We start from the raw sequence: 19869 nt of genomic DNA, 5'->3' as shown, positions 1-19869 counted from the left end.
AAGGTAGATCCTGTCAAACTAACCTGACCACCTTTTATGACAAGGTGACCAATTTAATGGATGACGGGAAGGCTGTGGGTGTAAATCTATTTGGATTTAAGTAAAGCCTTTGACACCATTTCTCATAGTATTCTGATTGAGAAACTGGCTGCCACTGACCTGGACAGGTGGACCCTCAGTTGGGTTAAAAACTGGATGGATGGCCAGGCCCAAAGCGAGTCCAGAGAAGGTCAACCAAGCTGGTGAATGGGCTGGAGGGCAAAGCATATGAGGAACAGCTGAGGGAGGTGGGGATGTTTAACCTGGAGATAAGGAGGCTGAGGGGAGACCTTATCACTGCCTACAACTACCTGAAAGGAGGTTGTAGAGAGGTGGGAATTGGTCTCTTCAGCCAGGTGACAGGACAAGGGGAAATGGCATAAAGCTGCACCAGGGCAGGTTCAAATTAGATGTTAGAAAAAAATTTTTACTGAAAAGAGTTGTTGGGGCCTGGAACAGGCTGCCCAGGGAGGGGGTTGAGTCACCATCCCTGGATGTGTTTAAAAAAAGGATAGATGAGGTACTTAGGGATATGGATTAGTATAGGACAGGAACAGTTGGACTTGATGATCTTAAAGGTCTTTTCCAACCTTGTGATTCTGTGAAATAGTACTCAAACTATTTAAAAAAATTGGATGTGGACATATTTGCTGTGGACAGACAGTAAAGGACAACAGACTGAAAGAGAAAGGTTATTTGGGTAGAGTGGTCCATATTTTCCCAAGCAGAGAGAGAAGTTCAAGAGGAAAAGGGATGAGAAAGGACAAAGGGAAGGATGGCACAGTAAAGGGAAAACAGGGACACAAATGCATGCTAGGAATGAAAGAGGGCAGGGGGGGTATCTGTCCTCCATAATGAAACAAAGGGCAATAAAGGGCATCTCCAACTCTCTCTTGGATGCTCTGCATAGTTCCCCAGTGAAACCGGGACCAGACTTCTTGCATCCAAGGGATGGATCCCTTTGCCACTGAGGGCATCCAAAGTCCTCTCCCCTCTCCCTGTTTGATCTCAGATAGTTCAGCGGCTTTTACCTCTCTGTTCAGGGATAAGTGAGGGGCAGGGAAGGTCGTGGTGGTGTGCGAGGTGGGAGGTGAGACAGGAGGGGGGGAGAAAAAGGGAGTATTGCACCTTTCCACTACCCCTTGGCCGTTCTCTGGGATTGGGAACTGAGGCTGTGGTGACTGGTGCCTCTGGCGCACTAAAATTGCATAAATTCTCTCTGCTACCATAACATCTGTGACAGGTATATGATGCAAATAACCACCAAGCCTCACTGGATTAGTTGCTAACAGCAGGCCTGAGGGGATCACAGATCCAGGAAGCCCCTTGCCCCAGGCAGGGAGGATGAGGACCCACTAAGGTGAATGGAGCCATTTACACCTCTCAGAGCTGCATTCTTTCCTCCCTGTACTCATCTCCAGGGATGTTTTCTTTCATGAGAAACTCCAGCTGAGAAGATTGGAGCACTTAACACCTACTGGAAGATCTTTTTAAGCGCTGATTTCTTCCAGACTGGATAGATGCTCTTGCAGCAGCACGTAAGTACTTTGATTGCCTTAAAACCGGTATGACTCCTTCTCGCTGCGAGAGAGAAGAGTGAGTTACCGAAACCTCCTCCCTCTCATTTTCACGTGTAGGAGCTTTGCTTATCTTAACCGTCTGGAAAGGCTCAAAATCCAGTGATGTAAATGAAATCTATATTAACAAAATCATTTGCAATTGAATAGTCGAGATAAAGAGATCTTTTACTAATCTTTGGCTTTAATGTTTTAACAAGTAGCGAATCGTTTTGAGGGAAAAAAAACCCCAAACCAACCCAAACCACCAAAAGCCCACAGCTTTGTTGTTGATGGTGTTAAGGACCAGGCACTTTCCCATGTGCCTTCACATTTGCACCTGAACAGGAGTTTATTGAATTAACGATATGCTAATGATCCTTATTTCGTTAATATCACAAGGAATATAAAAAATAAATCGAGGGACTTTATCTAATCTCCCTGAAACCTCTCTAATCTAGGACAAACTGTCTCCAGGTCTACACAGAACTTTACATAGTGACATTAGTTGTTATTAGTGCTTAAAGTCTTTGCAGTACCAATCCTTAAACCTGTGATGAAAGGAATTTTCCAAGACAACATCTTTGTGCATTGTCGCCCAGCAGTGTTTCTCACCCTATGCTTGATCACCTGTAGCATAAAACAACGTGATTCTCGCTCACTTTAGGAGGTTTTCTGCTGTTGGTCAGCCTTTCTTTTCCTTGGGAGAACAGTGGAAGCCAGATACATAATCTTTCTTTCTAAATGTCGCAGGGTAGAAAGGTTCCAGTCAAATCTGAGGTATTTTTAAGTTCCTAGACCCTCCCGAGCACCCTGCAGATGGTCCAAGGAAGGTCTGGGAAGACTCCTTCTGATGTGCGCATGTTGTATCCAACAGTCATTCCCACTTTCCATGGATTTAACTAATTCCAAGTTAAAGGAATTTAGCTACCTGCCTCCTGGTCACTGATTTTTCTGAAAGCCAAGTTTGCTCTCAATATGCTAACAGTTCCACTGATTTTTGAAGTCGTGATAAATGAGACCCAAGATGAGATCCTCTCTCTCTCTCTCTCCCCAGCTTGGTAACCCAGCTGCTGGCAAAGTGAAGACATACTGGTAACAGGAAAAAAACCCCAATGGGTAAGGAGTTGGAGGAGGAACAACCTGATAATGTGGTGTGGCTTGATTTTCTTAAGAAGTGCAGATATATTCAGGATTCACATGCCTGAAAAGCAACAGGTTTCGAAGACATTTATATGCACTATCAGTTCTTATATCTAACGGGAACATGTAGGCTTTATAGGCACGGTAGACAAGAGATTTTCCTACATATAATACTAACATAATGAAGCTGGGAACATTAAGATAGGCATTGAAAAATTTCCTCCAGCAACTCCATTCTGCCAGGGCAGTCCATTAGGTAGTCTGAAACAAAGGCTCACCTTATACAACTGCTTTCTCTGTTTCTGTGTGCTGTCTGCTTTAGCAGACCAACTGCAGCTTGCACAGTTTCCTGTTAGAAATTATATGGTTTCTCTGACTAGACCTTTTATTTTTGGTTGATGAAGGGGAGATGAGATCAGCTATCAACTATGACTAAGTCTCATAGCTGTCAATGAATCAAAACAGAGTACTGTGTACATGCCTGACATGTAAAAAATAAGGTCCCCTTGTATGTGGCAAAGGTGGGGTGGTTCTGTTGGCTGCTCTTGTCCAAGGTTATCCTATGTTATAATCTCATGTAGATGGCTATTGAACAGATTGGGGCCATCTAGCAACACCAATCCTTCTGTTCACCTAGAAATGTCAGAACAAGGGGGCAGTTGCCTCTAAAAGCCACTTACATATTAATCCACTCAACTGTTTTCTGCTTGTACATCTGGGGATGAGGCAGGATCAGTCTATAGCCATGACCTCACATAATCCTGCTTCTGTAGTGACACTCTTGCATAATACAGAAGAATATTTGCGGTGTAAGGGTCATATGTCACAGCAACACAGGGAGTCACAAGTGCCATGACTCTGTCAAGGAGTTTTTAAACAAGTGTGACTGGCATGGAGCCTTACACATGTCTGTCATATGGCCTTGTGAGAGACAGATTTGGGAAGCCAAAGGCAAGGCTGTTCCCAGATGTAAGGTCACCATCACACAACAATGATGTTCCTGTGAGGTGCTCCAACAGACAATCATCACATTTGACCACTAGATTATCTGACTGGATGTTGTAACAACAGAGTGTTGAGTTTTAAAGGAAATTATTTTCATATCTGAGCCAAGAAAAATTTTCCAGTAACAGCAGGAAGATTCGACTTGGATGCCTACAAACTATTGCGAGTTAATAATGGCTAGGCAGAGGGCCAGTGGAAATAGATGGTATTTGTTTTAAAAAATAGATTTGTCCCTTTCCCCTTACGTTCTGCCTGCTGTTTGTCTTCCTGGACTGCAAGCACTTAAGAGCAAAGCTGCGCTTATTGCTTGGGATCAGTCATATTAGTTACTTAATCAATGGCTGCTAATGATAAATAGTAATAGCATAAAACATTAACACTTTTTACCCACATCTGTATCTGTCGCTTAGTGAAGTGCCACATTTGTTACTTCTACATCTAACCATATGGTTGTGGTGCAATCCCTTTCATGTCATCACAGCAGCAATACACCTGGGATGTGAAAACCGTTAGCTAATAATCCCTGGCATCAGGGCTGGAGGCAAGAGGCAGAAATGAAGAAAGCCAAGAGGTACACAGAACTGAAGGGCACTGTGTAAAAATGGCAAAGAAAGTGGTGAAGAGTCAAGAAATCCATGTAGCCAGAGGTGAACCCTGGGTGAAGGATTAGGCAGGCATAGAACAAAGCCTGGCAAACTAAATAATAGCAAGATTCTACAACACACAACAAGCGACAGACACAGTGATGATATTCCCTCATTGCCGATTGGTCTAACAAGCCAGCTCTTAATCTCGTATTTGTCCAAAGATCTGGCTGCAGCTCGGTTGTCTTGATGGATACAGCAGCGTCTGTTACACCCTGGCAAGAATTTGGGGCCCATATGACATCCTGCACAGAAGAAAGTAATGAGATACACACCTCTTACATGTTCCTACATAATGGTGATGCAGCAGGACGCTGATATATGCAAGGAGCCATTGAAAACAGGCGGTGTTTTTGCAAGTCTTTACACCTCACTGTAATAATAAACAGTAATCAGTCATTGTCATTTTCCTGCATCTTTCCTTCTGACTCTTTAGAGAAATGCTACACTGGAGCAATCTGGTTTCCTTAGCTTTGAACAAGCTGCTGTAGTCACTTCCCTACAAATGGCAAATATACCCCAAATCACTTTTTTTTTTTTTTTAATGAGTATTGTAAGAAAGATTCAAGTAGGAACCATAGTGCAAAATTCTCCTGCATTCACAAAACCAGACTACCACAATGAATCTCGAAATCTGTGAAGCAATTTCCCCCCCCCCCTCGCTATTCTTCACTTTCTAGTTTTATGCTCATTCGATTTCATTAGTATTCCTTCACTGTGTTGTCAGTCTGCATTATGGTGGGGTTTTGGAAGGCCTTCAATAAAAGAATACTTGACTGTGCTACAACCCTCACCCTTTGTACCTCCGTTCAGATCCCAACAGAATGAATTTCTAAATGCCTGCATGTTGCAGGAAACATGAATTCTTAATGAATCTAAGGATACAAGTCTAAACAGATGACAGTACTTTCCAATCTGCTACGGAAACAATATGTTTTAATTAAGTATAAGGTTTAATAAAATTTTCACTCCTTGTACAAAAATGAATGGTGATTAACAGACGGCTGACAAGCCAACTCTAATAATTTCTGATTAAATGCCTTTGTTTAGTGTTTTCAGTCACTCTCTACAGGGAATTAATTACTGGAAATGAAAAAAAATGAAGGTTCATGCCAGTTAATATCCTTGAGAAAGTGGAAGGTAATCAACTGTATAAATTACAGTGGCATATGCAGGCCAGCTTGTGGTCAAAATTTGTACAACATACCCCAGCCAGTTTTTAAGTTGGCTACATTGAAAAGTGTGTGTGGGCAAAATGTGTCTCAAGCAGCTACTCCATAGTATTAAGTAAGCAGCAAGCAGCTGCACAGAGAACAAGATGCTGCTGTGACTTCTCTTCAGTTCATAATCCTTTTTAGAGGCACTTATTATTTACAGTGGGCACTGCTATTGTGGGTTCGAAGCATAAGTTTGCATGATTCTTTCAGGCTGCAAACTGCTCTTTCAATAAGTAGAGCAAGGAGATGCTTGCTTGCTGCAGCAGGCACTCCACTGCCCACCCAGATGCAGGTTTCATCTTTCCTTGTTGAGACCATTCCAGGCAATTTGGCATAACAGGTACTGCGACAAATGTCTCCAAACAGGCTTTGTATAGAAATAATAATAATAATATTAATAATAAAAAGGCGATAAACCCCCACTTTTTATTATCTGTTTTCCTCAAAGAGGTACTAGTTTGAAAATTTACCTGGGAAAGCTTACGTGGCAATAAGGCTGAGTAGGCAACCCCTGAGGTGAAGTCAGTGAATCTGGACTTTTTGCTCTTCTGAGTTGATTGTCAATTAACCCGAGTTAGTTAACAACTTTGTAAACGTTAATCTAGGTATTTCATGACCAATTGAACACAAATGTTTGGGTTTTTCTCCAGGTCTAAGCCAATTGGCAATCAATTAACTTGAATTTTAGCAGCACAAGCAAAGCGCCCTAGAACAAACACATGCCCTCTGTGCAGCTAAAGGCTTCTGTCCCTGCAGAAAACCAGTACCAAGCCGTTTCATTTCTTAGCACTATGCTCATTGCAGCATCCTCTGTTCCAGTTCATCTCCAGTGCCGTATAAGCTTTTTGCTGGCCATCTGCAAGAGCTGAGAGAAAACTTCGTGCACACCTCTGATAATCTTGTGTTTGCCCAGAGATTATTTAAAACTTCCTAATATCGCCTTCATAATCACCATTTATGGTGTTTAGTTGTCAGTGAGCTTCAGCTGAGCTGGCTTGTTCATTTCCAGAAGACTTATTACAACAGCCTGAAGTATTAGTGAATTACATAGTCATATATACGGACTCATGTCATTCAAAATTTCCATTAAACAAGTTCAGAGTTTTCCAGTCAAAGTGAAAAATCAGGCAGAAAGAGTAAATAATTCCAGGTATTTTGGGATCACTACCTACAACCAAAGGTAAGAAAATGTAATTAAATCATTAATTCATCCATGATGGAGATTCATTGGGAAGGATCTAAATTTTTGTTTGCCCTTTTTTTTTTTTTTTTTGGCTCTTCTTCAGCAGAACAGCAGAGTACTAAGGATTATGAATTAGAATAAAGTGCAAAGATTTATAATTAATTATATAATGCATGTAAGGATAGTAAACATCTTAACTTTTAGAGTTGTAGAAAAGGAAAAGAAGTTTCTTAATAACTTATTTAAATATTCAGTGCTGTCGACTGTATTACTTTGCTCTGAAATCAAGAAAGTTTTTTTCTATAAGGTGGCAGTAAGTTTGTAAAGGATTGTAAAGGGTTGTTATCGTACGTACATTCACAATCAGCCAATCGAGTTTCTAACATACTGAGAAGGCTACAGGGGTGAAAAAGACCACTGGCACCAGTGCAGTTTTTGACACTGTGGTTGTTAGTTTTAAAAATAATATTAACTTTTAAGAACTTAACTTAGTATAGACTGGGAAAGAATGTATGACTTGTTCTGCAGGAGTGACTCACACATGTTCGGCTCATCACCTCTATCAATAAGAGTTTGTCACATCATAAAAGGAGTCGGACCCTGCCCTTGGTTTGTTCAGCAGAGGAAGAGGGAAAGAGAGGTATCAATTGTCATCAACGTTGTTATGAACACTTTCTCACACTAACAGGCAGTTACATGGGAGAAAAAAAGGCTTGTAGTGAGTAACTGCTCTTTGTGGTATTAACAAAAATACCACCCCGGTCTCAGGTTTTGAGACATTTTTTTAATGTTCCAGTTTCCTTTCAAGTCAACTTGCCCTTGCTTTCCAAATAACTGGTTTGTTATCTTGTAGAGGTGCAGCTCTGACTTCTGAAAGGCAGAAGGGCTCCCTTTCTCCTCTCTTTTCAGCACTGCAGTAGAGGGCTTCAGGCTTTCTCCTTTTCTCTCTAGGGCAGCCCCTTCTTTTATCAAGAGCTGAGGCAATCCTGTGGTCCTTACACAGGCACCGTTCTTGAAATGATTGGGATTTTTGGACAAGAACTGGGGTCCTATGCCACCTAGAACAGGTTCGCTAGGAGTTGTCAGAGAAATTGTGATACTTTGCTACTGCACAAGTAGCAACAAGTACTAGACCGATGAATTATGTGTCTTTAAAATGCACTCAAAATTAACCGTTTACATAGGGACCAACCAAAATTTCCAAGATAATTTGCTGGTTTTTTCCTTTAAGCATATCAGAATATTCATAATTAATATATAGTATTGGAAGAGATATCCTAGAGATGACAATGGAGCTCACGCCTGCTGAAGAGACTCAAGTTGACAAGAGAAATAGGGAATTCGTAGATCTTGAGAAATCATAATTGTGTTTATTGTTTTATCTCAACTCATTTGCGTTACTTTTTCTCACTGCAACCTTTTTTTCTCTTTTCTTCATGCATAGCTGTAAAGTGTCATTATTTATTAGCTATTCTGAAATGTTTCATGTAGTTTCTCATTTGCAAATGTACCTGTGAAGCTGGTTAAAAAGTAGGGCATACTGTCGAGATGTGTAAAAATATTCATGAATTAAGTTCTGATCTTTGTAAGAGTTTGAGTAATCTACATTTTTCCACTTCATCTGGAGGTGATCTACTGCATACCTTTCCAGCAGTTCTCAGCACCTGATTTGGAGGGAAAAAAAAAACACTCAAAAAACCCCCAAAAACCAAACCACCTGAAATAATTTGCATTCTAAGTTAATAATAACAGGATTTGTCAACACTCCTGGGAAATTCTTTGTTGCTGAAGTTATAAAATAGAAGCTAGGGGTTCTGTTTAACGGTACAGACTAGAAAAAAATCAAGTTTCTTACACATATCCTTTCCTCAGCGGTAACGTCTCTCTTCCCCCACACCCCAGTCCCAAGGTGTTGTGTGTATTCCCTCACTTATGCTGGATTGTTATCAGAAAGATCAATTTATCAATTTAAATATTGGCGAACCAGAGAAAAGGAAGGGATGTTGTGAGGGAGGATGGGTTTAGCTGATGCTGGCTTTGAAAAAAGGTCAGTAGCCCCATAGCCTCCCCATCATGAGAAAGTCTATTGCTACTTCTATTGATTAGGTCAAATCTGCATTAAAAAGTGTTTTGCCAGCAGCAAAAGAGGCATTGTCAATAAATTTTGTATTCGTTTAACAAGCAGGATGAATGTCATGGACTGAAATCCCTTTTTGTTAATTCATGAGCATTAGGCTGATGAAATCCAAAGTATTTTTAAATCAGCTGTAATTTCACATTGATTTATGTAAAATGCTTGTTTCTGAGATGATGATTTGATTTACTCCACAGTGAGTTTACTCTGGTGTTCAGCTATCCTTACAGACACAAAGCTCTTTCTCACCACAACTTAATCTGCCTTCCTGTGGATTATGTTTGTTAGCTATTTACCTCTGACTGGACAATAGACAAATTACCTTTGGACAGCTGAGATTTGTTATGCTTTTCTACGCTGATGTAAATCTGTATAGTGTAAGGCTTTTGATATTACATAGGTATTAAAAAAACACCTCACAACACACAAACAAAAGCAACATTACAAGGAGTCTGAACATGGGAGCACCCCCCATCCCCCCGCCACTTCACCCTCCCAATGGACATCTTCCCACAGGATGATCTTGAAAGACACTCTTCATTTTCAGGTTTGGAAACTATTACACGACATGCTTGTTAACGTATTTATTTATTTTAACTGGAATAGATTGCTATTTGATACTTAGGTTTTTTTCTGTCCTGAAACAAGAGAAGCAGAAAAGTGGAGAGACAAAATTTAACCCTCAAACCAGATCATTCTAATTTTCCAAAATAGGTGTAAGCGAAACCTTTTTATTTTAACAAACCAGCATTTTTTTTCCAGTAGAACATACAGACAAAACCCTATTCCGACTAGCTATTAGAAAACCTTATTCCAAGTAGCTATTACACAGACAATGATTCACAAAATGATAAAACTTTTTTTCTTCCCCAGAATTCTGTACAGAATGGAGCAAAGTATGCTTCAGTTTTCAATATAAATTTCCATAAGCTTTCATTAGTCCTGACTGAGGAGTTAAAGTCACTGCCGAGTCATTAACAGCAAGCAAAGAAGCAGAGTTTGTTTCTTCTGATCTTGGAAATCTTACAATTACGTCATAGGCAACAAGATTCTCTGTTGCCTATGACATAATTGCAATTTCAAGGTGTAACACAGACTTACCTGAGAAAGAGTGCAAGTTAAAGTATGAGTCTCATTAATTCTCTTACTGGACTAGTATAAGCAGCTTTTTACATAATGGTTCGTGCAGTCAATTAGAGTATTAGCTACAATAGATAACATTCTTAGTATGACCATATTAATTAGAGCTTAAACATAGCTAATCTAATACCTATATATTGAATTTACAATATTATGTAAGCATCACGCTTACACAGGGAACTGATTTCCTTTGTGGTGTTTTTTAAGGAAAGGGAAATCCCAGCATCTGAGATACCAAAGGGTATGTTTGTAACAGATACTTGGAAACCACCTAATGTTTCTTAAAACTTGAGTGTGTCAGGCTGTGTTACAAGTAACACTAAGATTATGAGCAGAAAAGGGCACAAAAGGTTGAATGCCTTTTAAAAGTATTGGAACAGGAGGAGTGGGATTGTGACCTACCAAAATCTCTGCGAGAATTTGATGGATTTGTACTGCTGCTCATCATTTGCCTTGAGTTAGACCCCAGTCCTGGGGTTCTCTAGCTTAACTTCTCTTCAGCAAAAATAAAGACTGATGTGTCTCTATGCCCCCATTTTTTACTGATCCATGTGAACACACCAATTCTGAGACAAACATTCTCTGAAATTAATTAGGAATCCTGTGTAATTAGAAATTTAAATTTATTTCCAGTGCGTGGGTTTGTGGCCTCTCTATCACTTCATCCAGCAGCCCTGCAAGGTAACCAAAGCTTAGTATGTTCCTGGTATACCAGCAACTTGAAGGACCCCACCTTGGGCAAAAAAAAGAAGAAAAGTATTAAAGTTTTAAATGACAGATAACCACAAAACTAAGCAATTTTATATTTATAAGCATAGCAAACTTCAGCACAGTGCCAGAAAGTCAGTGTATTGCAATAGAATTGAAATGCCACCATCTTGACTTCTGCTCCCAAGAGTAGCATCAGTGCTGTTCATAGGGGGAAAAAGAAATCCACTAATAATGAGCTGATTGGGCCACGGCGTTCTGTTATCTAGTTACACCACTGAGAATTATTGCCCATCTGTAAGCCGGAAGACAAGCGCTTCTCATCCTGACTGCAATGAAGTGGAAGAGTGGGGGGCAATACACACATGAATGCCCATGCCGAGGGTCCTGTAAGTGACTGGGGGCTCACTGGACAGGTTACCTCCATGACTTCAGATGCAGAGTTGACAAACGTTTGAATTCATACTCCCCCCACTTCCATATTTATTGAAAAGCTATTTTTCATATTTGTAGCATCTTATTTCCCTCCCCCCTCTTCCTTTTTGCAATTGTAGCCTTTCAAACACTGCAGGATATTGAAGCGTTAGCCCTTACCCTTCTGTAGCTAAAATTATCGGTCAGCAACGTTTTAAAAAATCTCTCTTCCCAATTTATACATCATTATTTTCGCAACATGTGCTTTAATTTCACCAACAGAGGTCAGTAAACCACTGAAAGAGAGCCGTAAGTGTTTGGCGAGAACACACCCTCGTCAATCTTCCTAACATCCTTCTGATAGTTATGTGCAAAGGGCTCTTGTTCAGTGCTTCAGTAAATATAAACTTAGTTGACTAAAAAAGAAAAGAAAAAGAGCGAGTGTGCGCTCTTATGCATGCAAGAGAATGAGTTTTATTAGGGATATGAATGACACAGAGTGCCAGATTGTTGAAGATCTCTGAGTATCAGAATATATTTGAAATACCTGTTAGGAAGCCACGTACATACATGCACAGGTATGATCGTTGCTAAATTGAGGTTAAACGTGGCTGCAATGCAAAATGCAGCATTTTGAACGATCCACTGAATTCTGCTTTTCAAGCACTGTCCTGTGGAAACCCAAGTTTGCTCTCTGCTGATATGGAGAGAGCATGAAGAGGAGGAGGATCCCAGCGAAGTAACATTTAATGATATTAAAACACCAGACAGAAGCGCAGGAGACACCGGGAGCTGTCACCAGCTTGCTCATTTTGACAGTATCGCTCAGCTAATGGAACTGTATTTAACACATCATTTTCCGACTTTCAACTGCAATGAAAAGCTATTTTTACAAATCGTTGCTTTCGGTAGATGGTGTTTCAGCCACGTGGCTTCTATTAGCGTGCAGGGGAGTTTCACAGCTAAAGCTGCCTGCGCAGTACTGAAAGTGTACCTTTTATGTTGAGCTAATCCCAGGGGGCAGTCAGCACTCGTGCCTGTGTCCTTTTGACCTTTATCCTTTTTAATGCATTCTGCCTCAGTAGCAAAAGGTGAAAAAAAAAAAAGAAAAACCCAACAAAACCAACCCTGGTTTTTTTTATGTTGCAAAACAAGACCGCTTCAACAGCAGTTCTCTATGAAGCAAAGGAAAGCAACAGACGCTCCCGTGGAAATGTTCAAAGTCCCGAGTTCAGCAATCAACAATAGCTTCACAAACGTATTTTTAGAGTTTCCCTTTGAAGCTCACCCGCACGGCCCCGCTACCACCCCTCTCAACAGCTGCGAGCATGCGAAGCCACTGGAGTGGAAGATGTTAATTATCATCAGCTACTGGAATTTCTCCAGGGACTACTTGTGGTTAGAAACGTGCTTCCCTGAAGAACGGCGCTAGGCGCTGGGATCATCTCTCCTGTAGCTTACCCCAGTCACTCCTCTTAAGCAAAAGAGATAATCAATTAAAATTCCCAATCTTCACCTTTAAGCGTTCTTCACTTACAATACGATCTGTGTGATTTTTCTAAGCAATTTTAATAGCAAAACTCTTTGTTTCTGTGAATAGAGTTCCAACAGTAGGCGTTTTCATGTGTATGTGAGTTTCCCAGGCATCAGGTTTAACATGCATACAGATTTTGATGAAAAAACCTGGCGTAACGAGTCTAAAATGAAAAAGCAATAAAACCGGAAAGCAAACTGATCGACACAACCGTGTTTGTTTTGTTTGAGGTTTGTTGGTTTGGTTTTTTTTTTCCTCCCCTTGACAAGTCATTTGAACTTCCTTTTTACAGCCAAGAAAAACTACCCACCTTCTCCCCCACGTCATCAGAAAACTGCACACGCAAAAACGGTCTTTCCCCTTCTGCTTTGCCTCCTGCTATTTGGTGGCATTTTGAGTCTAAACTAGTTAGCATCAGGAGCTTGATGTGATGTCAGCAAGTGAAATATTCCCCACAGGGAACCAAAATAATAGTAGATGAGCTGGCAGAAAGATCCCCCAGAAAGGGAAATAACGCAAAACCTGAGAGATTCTAAGCCTAACCCTTTACCGTGACTACACCTTTAATGACTGAACACATCGGTGAGTGTGCCTTGCAGATCCCTCTGTGGTAGTTAAACCTAGCAATGGCTACCACCCCCGCAAAGAGACCAAGTCAGGTCAGTCTCTAGCTGCAGAGAAACTAGGATGAACTCTGTCAGCTGCAGGACTTGACTCCACATAAGCAAGACAAGAGCTGAGGACGCTTTTCTCGCCCTTTGCTATTGCATGAGAAGGTAAAGAAGGGACTGGGGAGCACAGGCCTGTGAGACATATCAGTGTTTTTGGGTAATCTAAGAGAGCAGAAGGAAAACAAGTCACCCCGCTCTCGAAGAACGCCATCCCTTTCCTGTTAAGGGCATAGGAAATCCCCTTCCACCCCCAGGAGGAAAGGGTAAGCACGAGGAAGGAAACTACACTACGTGTAATGGAAAGTAAACATGCCAACTGTGAAAAACAGTAGCCACCAGTGACTCCAAAAATCCCACACAGCAAGTACAGGGGTATTTCAGTTATTCAGTGTTTACAGAGCTAAAACTTTCACAATTACTGGTCACTTCCCATCTATACAGGGCACTAGTGCTGCTGTACTGCACACCTTCCCCAGTTCAGCATCAAATACAGTGATCCAGGAGTAGATACAGTCGAGATGGAGTGTCTGATGCTTCCAAGTGGTGACTGCTTAATGGCCATACACCTGTCAACTCCGGGTCAGCTCCTGCAGGCCTTTACAAGCTAGAGAAGGCAACGGAGCAGGCGTTCCCCTCTGGCATCAACAGCAAGGGTGAAGACACGAGTGAGCACACGCACACAGAACTGTTATATACAAAAAAAGTTTAATTGAAATACCTGTATAAAAAATATGATCTCCATACATTTCACACTGTTAAACAGAAGAAAAAAAAAATCCAAATCCAAGCTGCATAAATGCAACCAGATCACAGAAACACAGCTATTAAAATAAATTAAGGTTTATGACTCTGCCACTCTACCTTCCAGAGCCAATGCACGGAGACTGTACAATGTCAATAATTTAAAACCCTTCCAAACAGCATTACTTTACATTTCTGGTACAATAATACCAGACAAAAGGCATACTGACTAACTTTAAAAAGTCATTCTATTTCCCTTAAATTAGACTTTGTACAACAATTTTCCATCTTCCAACAAAAACTGATAAGGTCAGAAAAGAATTTTTTTTGTCTTTTTTCTTTTTTTTTTTAAACAAAAGTTGACAGGAATGCAGAAAAAAAAGTGCCATGGGCAATCCACCAGAATTCCCACGGGGAGAAGGAGGGAAAAGCACAGTGTTGAATAACTCTAACCAAATAAATTAACCAAATAAATAGCCACAGCTGAAAACTGTGGGAGATCTTCTAAACTCCAAACAATAAATAACTGTATAGTACATGGGAAAAAACCAAGTTTACATAAACACATTATACAGGTATGGAACAACAACAAAAAAAAAGTAAAAGTCCTTGAATATTGCATTGATTGTGCATTCAACATGCCCATACATACTTTAAGACTCGCAGGGTGACAAAAGGCCGGGGGGAGTTGAGAAAGGGGCTTCTCATGCCCAGTGGTAGAGATGATAAAAGGAAACATGAATAAACGTTTCTGATAAAAAAAGCTGATATACCTGTTTGTATTTCTGTGCAGGCTATAGGAAATATTTTGAGCAGCAGAGGTGGGTTGGATTTGGAAAGGGACGGGGGGGGCAGGAGTGAAATGTCTGTGTTCAAGTATTCCATCACCAGTGGATGGGACTACTTCATTCAATCACCGAACATGTTCTCCAATGCATCATAGGAGCTGCTTCCTCCAGCACTGAGTCTAAAGGGAGCAAATTCCTATAATGAACTGGATCTTCTTTGGACATACACAGCTCAAAAAAGAAAGTCCCACTGAAGCAGCTTTCAAAAAGGCACTCAAAAGCAAATAAAATCTAGTCCAGGCTCTATGAGAGCAAAAAAGTTTACCATGTATTCAAGAGGTCACTGCTTTCTTAATAAGGTCAGTCTTTGACTAAGTACTGGCCTGCAACTCCCAAACATCAGCGTTTCCAAAGGAAATCTCTCATTCCAAAGCAGAAACCAGCAAAGGGGGAAAATAAAATCAAGTCCCTCAGACAAAGATTCAACTACAGAATAATGAATGCATTTTTCTAGCCCCTCCTACGTATTGGCAGCAGCACTGTGGTCTTTCTGCTTGTAGCTCCCCTCCCAGTGCGAGGTCCTTAGTAATTCACAGACTCTCGTTACTTGAACTTGTGCTAGATACATCAGTATCAAGGGTCCGTAGCCTTATGTCACAGTCCTCAGACTTCACTACTTCAGATTTGTGCATCCATTGATGGTCAAAAATTTGCTCAAGTGTTGGTCTGTCTGAAGGCCTCAGTGAAAGGCACCATTTGATCAGCTGTTGACATTCTGTAACAAAGGGGGAAAAAGAGAAGTAGTTTTAGACTGGTAAAGTAAAAAAAAAAAAAAAATCATGAATTTAAGAAAAATACACCCCTATAAGCTCAAAAGTACAGTGCTATTCAAAAAAAAAAAAAAGTAAAAAAAGCGCCCCCATTTGACCTCTATGCAACTCACCAGGTGAAATTCTTCTCCTGAAGTATAATCGGCCCCTCAAGATTTCTTCATCTTGCTCAAAAGGGATGTCTCCACAAACCATATCATACAGCAGAACTCCCAGAGACCATACTGTTGCTGACCTCCCATGGTATCTGTGGTATCTGATCCACTCTGGAGGGCTGTATACTCTCGTTCCTAAAGCAAGGAGAAAAAAAAAAAAAAAGAAAGAAAGGTTTAGAATGCTTCTCCATTGTTCATCTCCTCCTAGCAGGGCTATATTAAATTCATAAACCTGTCATTTAGGAGTTAAAAAAGGAGGGGGGGTGTGCTTTAAATTTTTTCGAGCCAAAGCCATTAGCAGTGTAATTTCAGGTCATCCGCAGGGTTACACCATCAACAGACTTGGCCCATTCCGTTGTGCTATTTTGTTGCAAGGAATAACACAGCCCCATCAGCTGACTGTTTACCCAGGCAAGCTCCCTTTCACTGACCACGTGGCGTCTGCAGCATCACACCAAAAATAGACACAAAAGGACAAAGGGGGCTGGCGGGGAGGAGACGAGAGGGCGGCAAGAAGGTGAAACTCAGGTCTACCCGTCTTACGCCGGGCTAATCTGCTTTATCCAATTCCGCCGGGCAGTAAACAAAATGGGGCCGCTTACCGTTTCTACGTTTTTAAAGGCATCCCTCCTCCCCCTTTACTCCCCCCGGGCTTCTCTGCGGCAGCTTCTCCACACCCGCCCTCCCCGGTGCCCGCGGGCTCCCTGGATACCAAACAAAACCGGGAATTCGTGATGCGAAGGGTCACGTGTGGCTGGGCTTCGGGTTTCACAACAAACAGATGTGAGTGCGGCAGCTGGGGGCAGGGAAAGAGAGTCGTATGTGTGTGTCCCCTCTCTTACATCGGTCGCACTCGAAAAGGGCAGGGGGGGGGAAATACTCCCTCCTGTCAAATGCAAGGATTTGTTTTCACCTCCCGCATGTCTAAAGCGTCGAGCCTGGGCTCGAACCTCGTCTCAAAGTCGTTTTTGAGAGAGCGTATTTATCCCCATGGCTTTAAAAATCTGCAATGCGGGATTTCCAGGACATCGGCGTCAAGGGGGAGCCTGTGTGTGTGGGGGGTGTGTGTGTGTGGGGGGGGAGCTGCCGTTTCAAGTTTTTTTTTTAAAAAAAAAGGCACCACAAATAAAAACTGCGTATCCACACATGGAAACATTCGACACTGGCGAAGCCTCCATGTAAACAGATCGCCCTCTAGGAAAAAAAACCGCTTTTTTCCAAGACAGGGAAATATAAACTGCTGCGTCACTGCCTGGAATCGCTCCTTTCCTACGCAACTGAACACCCCGAAGCTGCTTCGGGTCCAAAGGTTTCCATTACTGATAGACCTGATATGAACCCCCTGCATCAAGAGGCACCGCTCTCTACTGACAGACGCCACAAACGGGATAAGCCACAAGCTAAAAGGGAGGGCATCACCCTGGGAGGGTTGTGGGGGTCTGGCCAAACCAGCTGCCAGCCGGGGCTGCCCCGGGGTGCGGGAAAGGCAACGTACCGTCGAAATCGGTATAGACCGTGTCCTTGAGGAGGGCCCCCGAGCCGAAGTCGATCAGCTTCAGCTCGCCTGTCCTAAGGTCAACCAGCAGGTTCTCGTCCTTGATGTCTCTGTGCACCACGCCGCAGCCGTAGCAGTGGCGCACCGCCTCCAGCACCTGCCGGAAAAACCCGCGGGCCGTCTCCTCGTCCAGGGCGCCCTTCTCTGTGATGAAGTCGAAGAGGTCTTTCACCAGCTCGGGCCGCTCCATGATGATCAGGTAGCCGTCGGGCCGCTCGTACCAGTCCAGCAGCTTGATGACCCCTCTGAAGCCGGAGCCCACCTTCTTCAGGAGGACGATCTCCAGGGGCACCATAACACCGCTCTGGGCAGAGAAGGGGGAGAGGGGGGGGGCACGGGTCAGAGAGCGGTGGGGGTGGGAAGGAGAAGGGGGGCGCCCCCGTGCTGAGCGGAGGGAGGGAGGGAGGGAGGGAGGGAGGGAGGGAGGGGAGGGGAGGGCGGGGAGGAGGGCGCGGCCGGCGGGCCCCCTCCGCCGCTGCCGCAGTCCGAGGGGCGGGCGCGGCGCTGCGGCGGCGAACCCCCGCCAAATTCCCCCCCCCCCCCCACCCCGACGCAGAGGCCGCGCCAGCGGGGCGGGCCCCGCCGCCCACACAATAGCCCCGCCGCGGTGGAGACCCGCGGCCGCGCGGCGCCCCCGAAAGCACCACCCCGCTTCCCCGGGATACTTACAATCGTGCCCCACTCGGTCACCCTCTCCTTCACCACATGCTTCACGGCGACCTGCGGAGCGGGAGAGGAAAGGAGGCGCCGTGAGCGGCGGGGCGGGCACAGCCTGCGCCCCGCCGCGGAGGGCCGGGCCGGGCCGCGCCCGCAGCCTCCCGCGCCGCGTCGCGCCGCTCTCTCTGCCTCCCTCCCTCCTTCCCTCCCTGCCGCCCGCCTTCCCCAGCCCCGGGAAGCGCTGAGCGGCCATCCCCGCAGCCTCACCGGCAAGCCGTCGGCGATCCTGCTCCCCGCGTAGACGGTGCCGAAGCCCCCGCTGCCCAGCACGGAGCCCACTTGGTAGACTTTGTCGAAAGGCTCCTTCTCCACTTTCACTGGGGGGAAAGGAGAGGGAAACACACCGCGTTAGCCTCCGCAGCCGCGCTGCGCCTCGCCGGAATAAAAGATTAAAAAACTGAAAAAAATAGTAAAAATAATAATAAAAAAATTAAAGCCACCCAAAACGCAACGCCCGTGGTCGCGTATTGCGCACGCTGCCCTAATTCTGGCCACGGCTTTTTTTTTGGTTTTTGAAGTGAATTTGTCTTCTTCTAATTCGGAAAATAAATTTAAAAAAAAAACCCCAAGGGCGCACCCCGAAGTTTCGAGGGGGGGGGGGGTTATGCGAGGAGCCGTTCCCCTCACCCCGCGGTGGGAGAACCCCTCAGCCCCGGCGCCGGTGCCGCCGTACCTGGCTGGAGGATCTTCACCGGCAAGTGGTCCATGCTGGTGGGGCTGCAGATGTGAGCCAGCGAGCCGAACTTAGAGAGCAACATCTTCTGAAAGGTGGGGGGGGGGAACGCGGCGAGTCCCCCGCGGTAGCACCGCCGGCGTCCTCCCGGCTGCGAGGTTCGGCGGCGCGGCGGGGCTCTCCTCTCTCCGGAGCCGGCTGGGGGCGGCGGGCCTCCGAGACCTTCTCCGCAGCTCCTCTCTTCGTCCGGGAGCGGTCACCGACGGAGTCCTCCCCGGGGGTCCCCGCCGGCACAGATCCACGAGGCGGCCGCACCAAGTCCCCGGGCGAAAAGCAGTCGGCGAGGGCGCCGCTCCCGCTCTCCTCCTTCTTCTAACCGGCGAGAGCCGCTCGGGGCGCTGGGACACGCAAGCTTAGAACCAGAGCCGATCGCGGAGGCAGGCGGGTCCGAAGGCTGCGGGGCCGCACGTAAAACCCGCCCCTGCGGGGGCCGCCGCGGCGGGGAGCGGGCTGGGCGCCGCAGTGGAGCCGTGGCGGGCGCAGGAGCCGCGCGCCGCCGTGCCTGCCCGCGCGCTTCTGAGCCGGCGGCGGCGCCGAGCCGCCTCTTAACTCCCAATATTTTGGTGCGGGCAGAGCGCGGCGAGCGCGCCGAGGATATCCCTCCGCGGGGGAGGGCGGGGGAAGCGGGTGGGGAAGAGGCGGGGGGGTGGGGGGAAACACCTCTGCCCGCCGCTCGAGCGACCCCCTCCACTCCGCGCCGGGGCGCCCGCGGTGCGGCGGTCGGGACTGCAGCCTCCTGCCCCGCCCCGCGGTGCGGCCGAGCGTGGAGAGGGGGGCGGTGGAGGGGCAGGGCGGGAGGGGGGCTAGGGAACTACTTACTTGTAGTAAGCGGCGCGCAGAGTTACAGGGTGTCTGAGGCTGAGAACGCATCACACAGTAGCGGTGAAAAAAAAAAGAGAGAGGGGAGGGGGGGAGATTCTCCTGTTTGCGTTAACATTTCCGCGCGGCCAATCGGGGGGCGC

The 19869-nt window shown here is 45.0% G+C and overlaps 1 protein-coding gene across 1 annotated transcript; it reads right to left on the bottom strand.

The window, feature by feature from the left end:
• Positions 1–14076: 14076 nt before the first annotated feature.
• On the bottom strand, positions 14077–19392 carry PIM3 (Pim-3 proto-oncogene, serine/threonine kinase). Its single transcript, XM_084262810.1, has 6 exons — positions 18848–19392; positions 18382–18491; positions 18127–18177; positions 17398–17761; positions 15861–16037; positions 14077–15692 (listed from the first exon to the last, which is right to left on the bottom strand). Exons 1-6 carry the CDS (start codon positions 18930–18932, stop codon positions 15508–15510), a joined length of 972 nt encoding a protein of 323 aa, XP_084118936.1. The 5' UTR covers positions 18933–19392; the 3' UTR covers positions 14077–15507.
• Between the last annotated feature and the right edge of the window lie 477 nt (positions 19393–19869).

The sequence above is a fragment of the Gallinula chloropus genome (assembly GCF_964237585.1).
Source record: "Gallinula chloropus genome assembly, chromosome: 1".
Classification (NCBI taxonomy): Eukaryota; Metazoa; Chordata; class Aves; order Gruiformes; family Rallidae; genus Gallinula; species Gallinula chloropus.
Note: the sequence above shows the minus strand (reverse complement) of the source record. Positions and strands in the feature narration are given on the sequence as shown.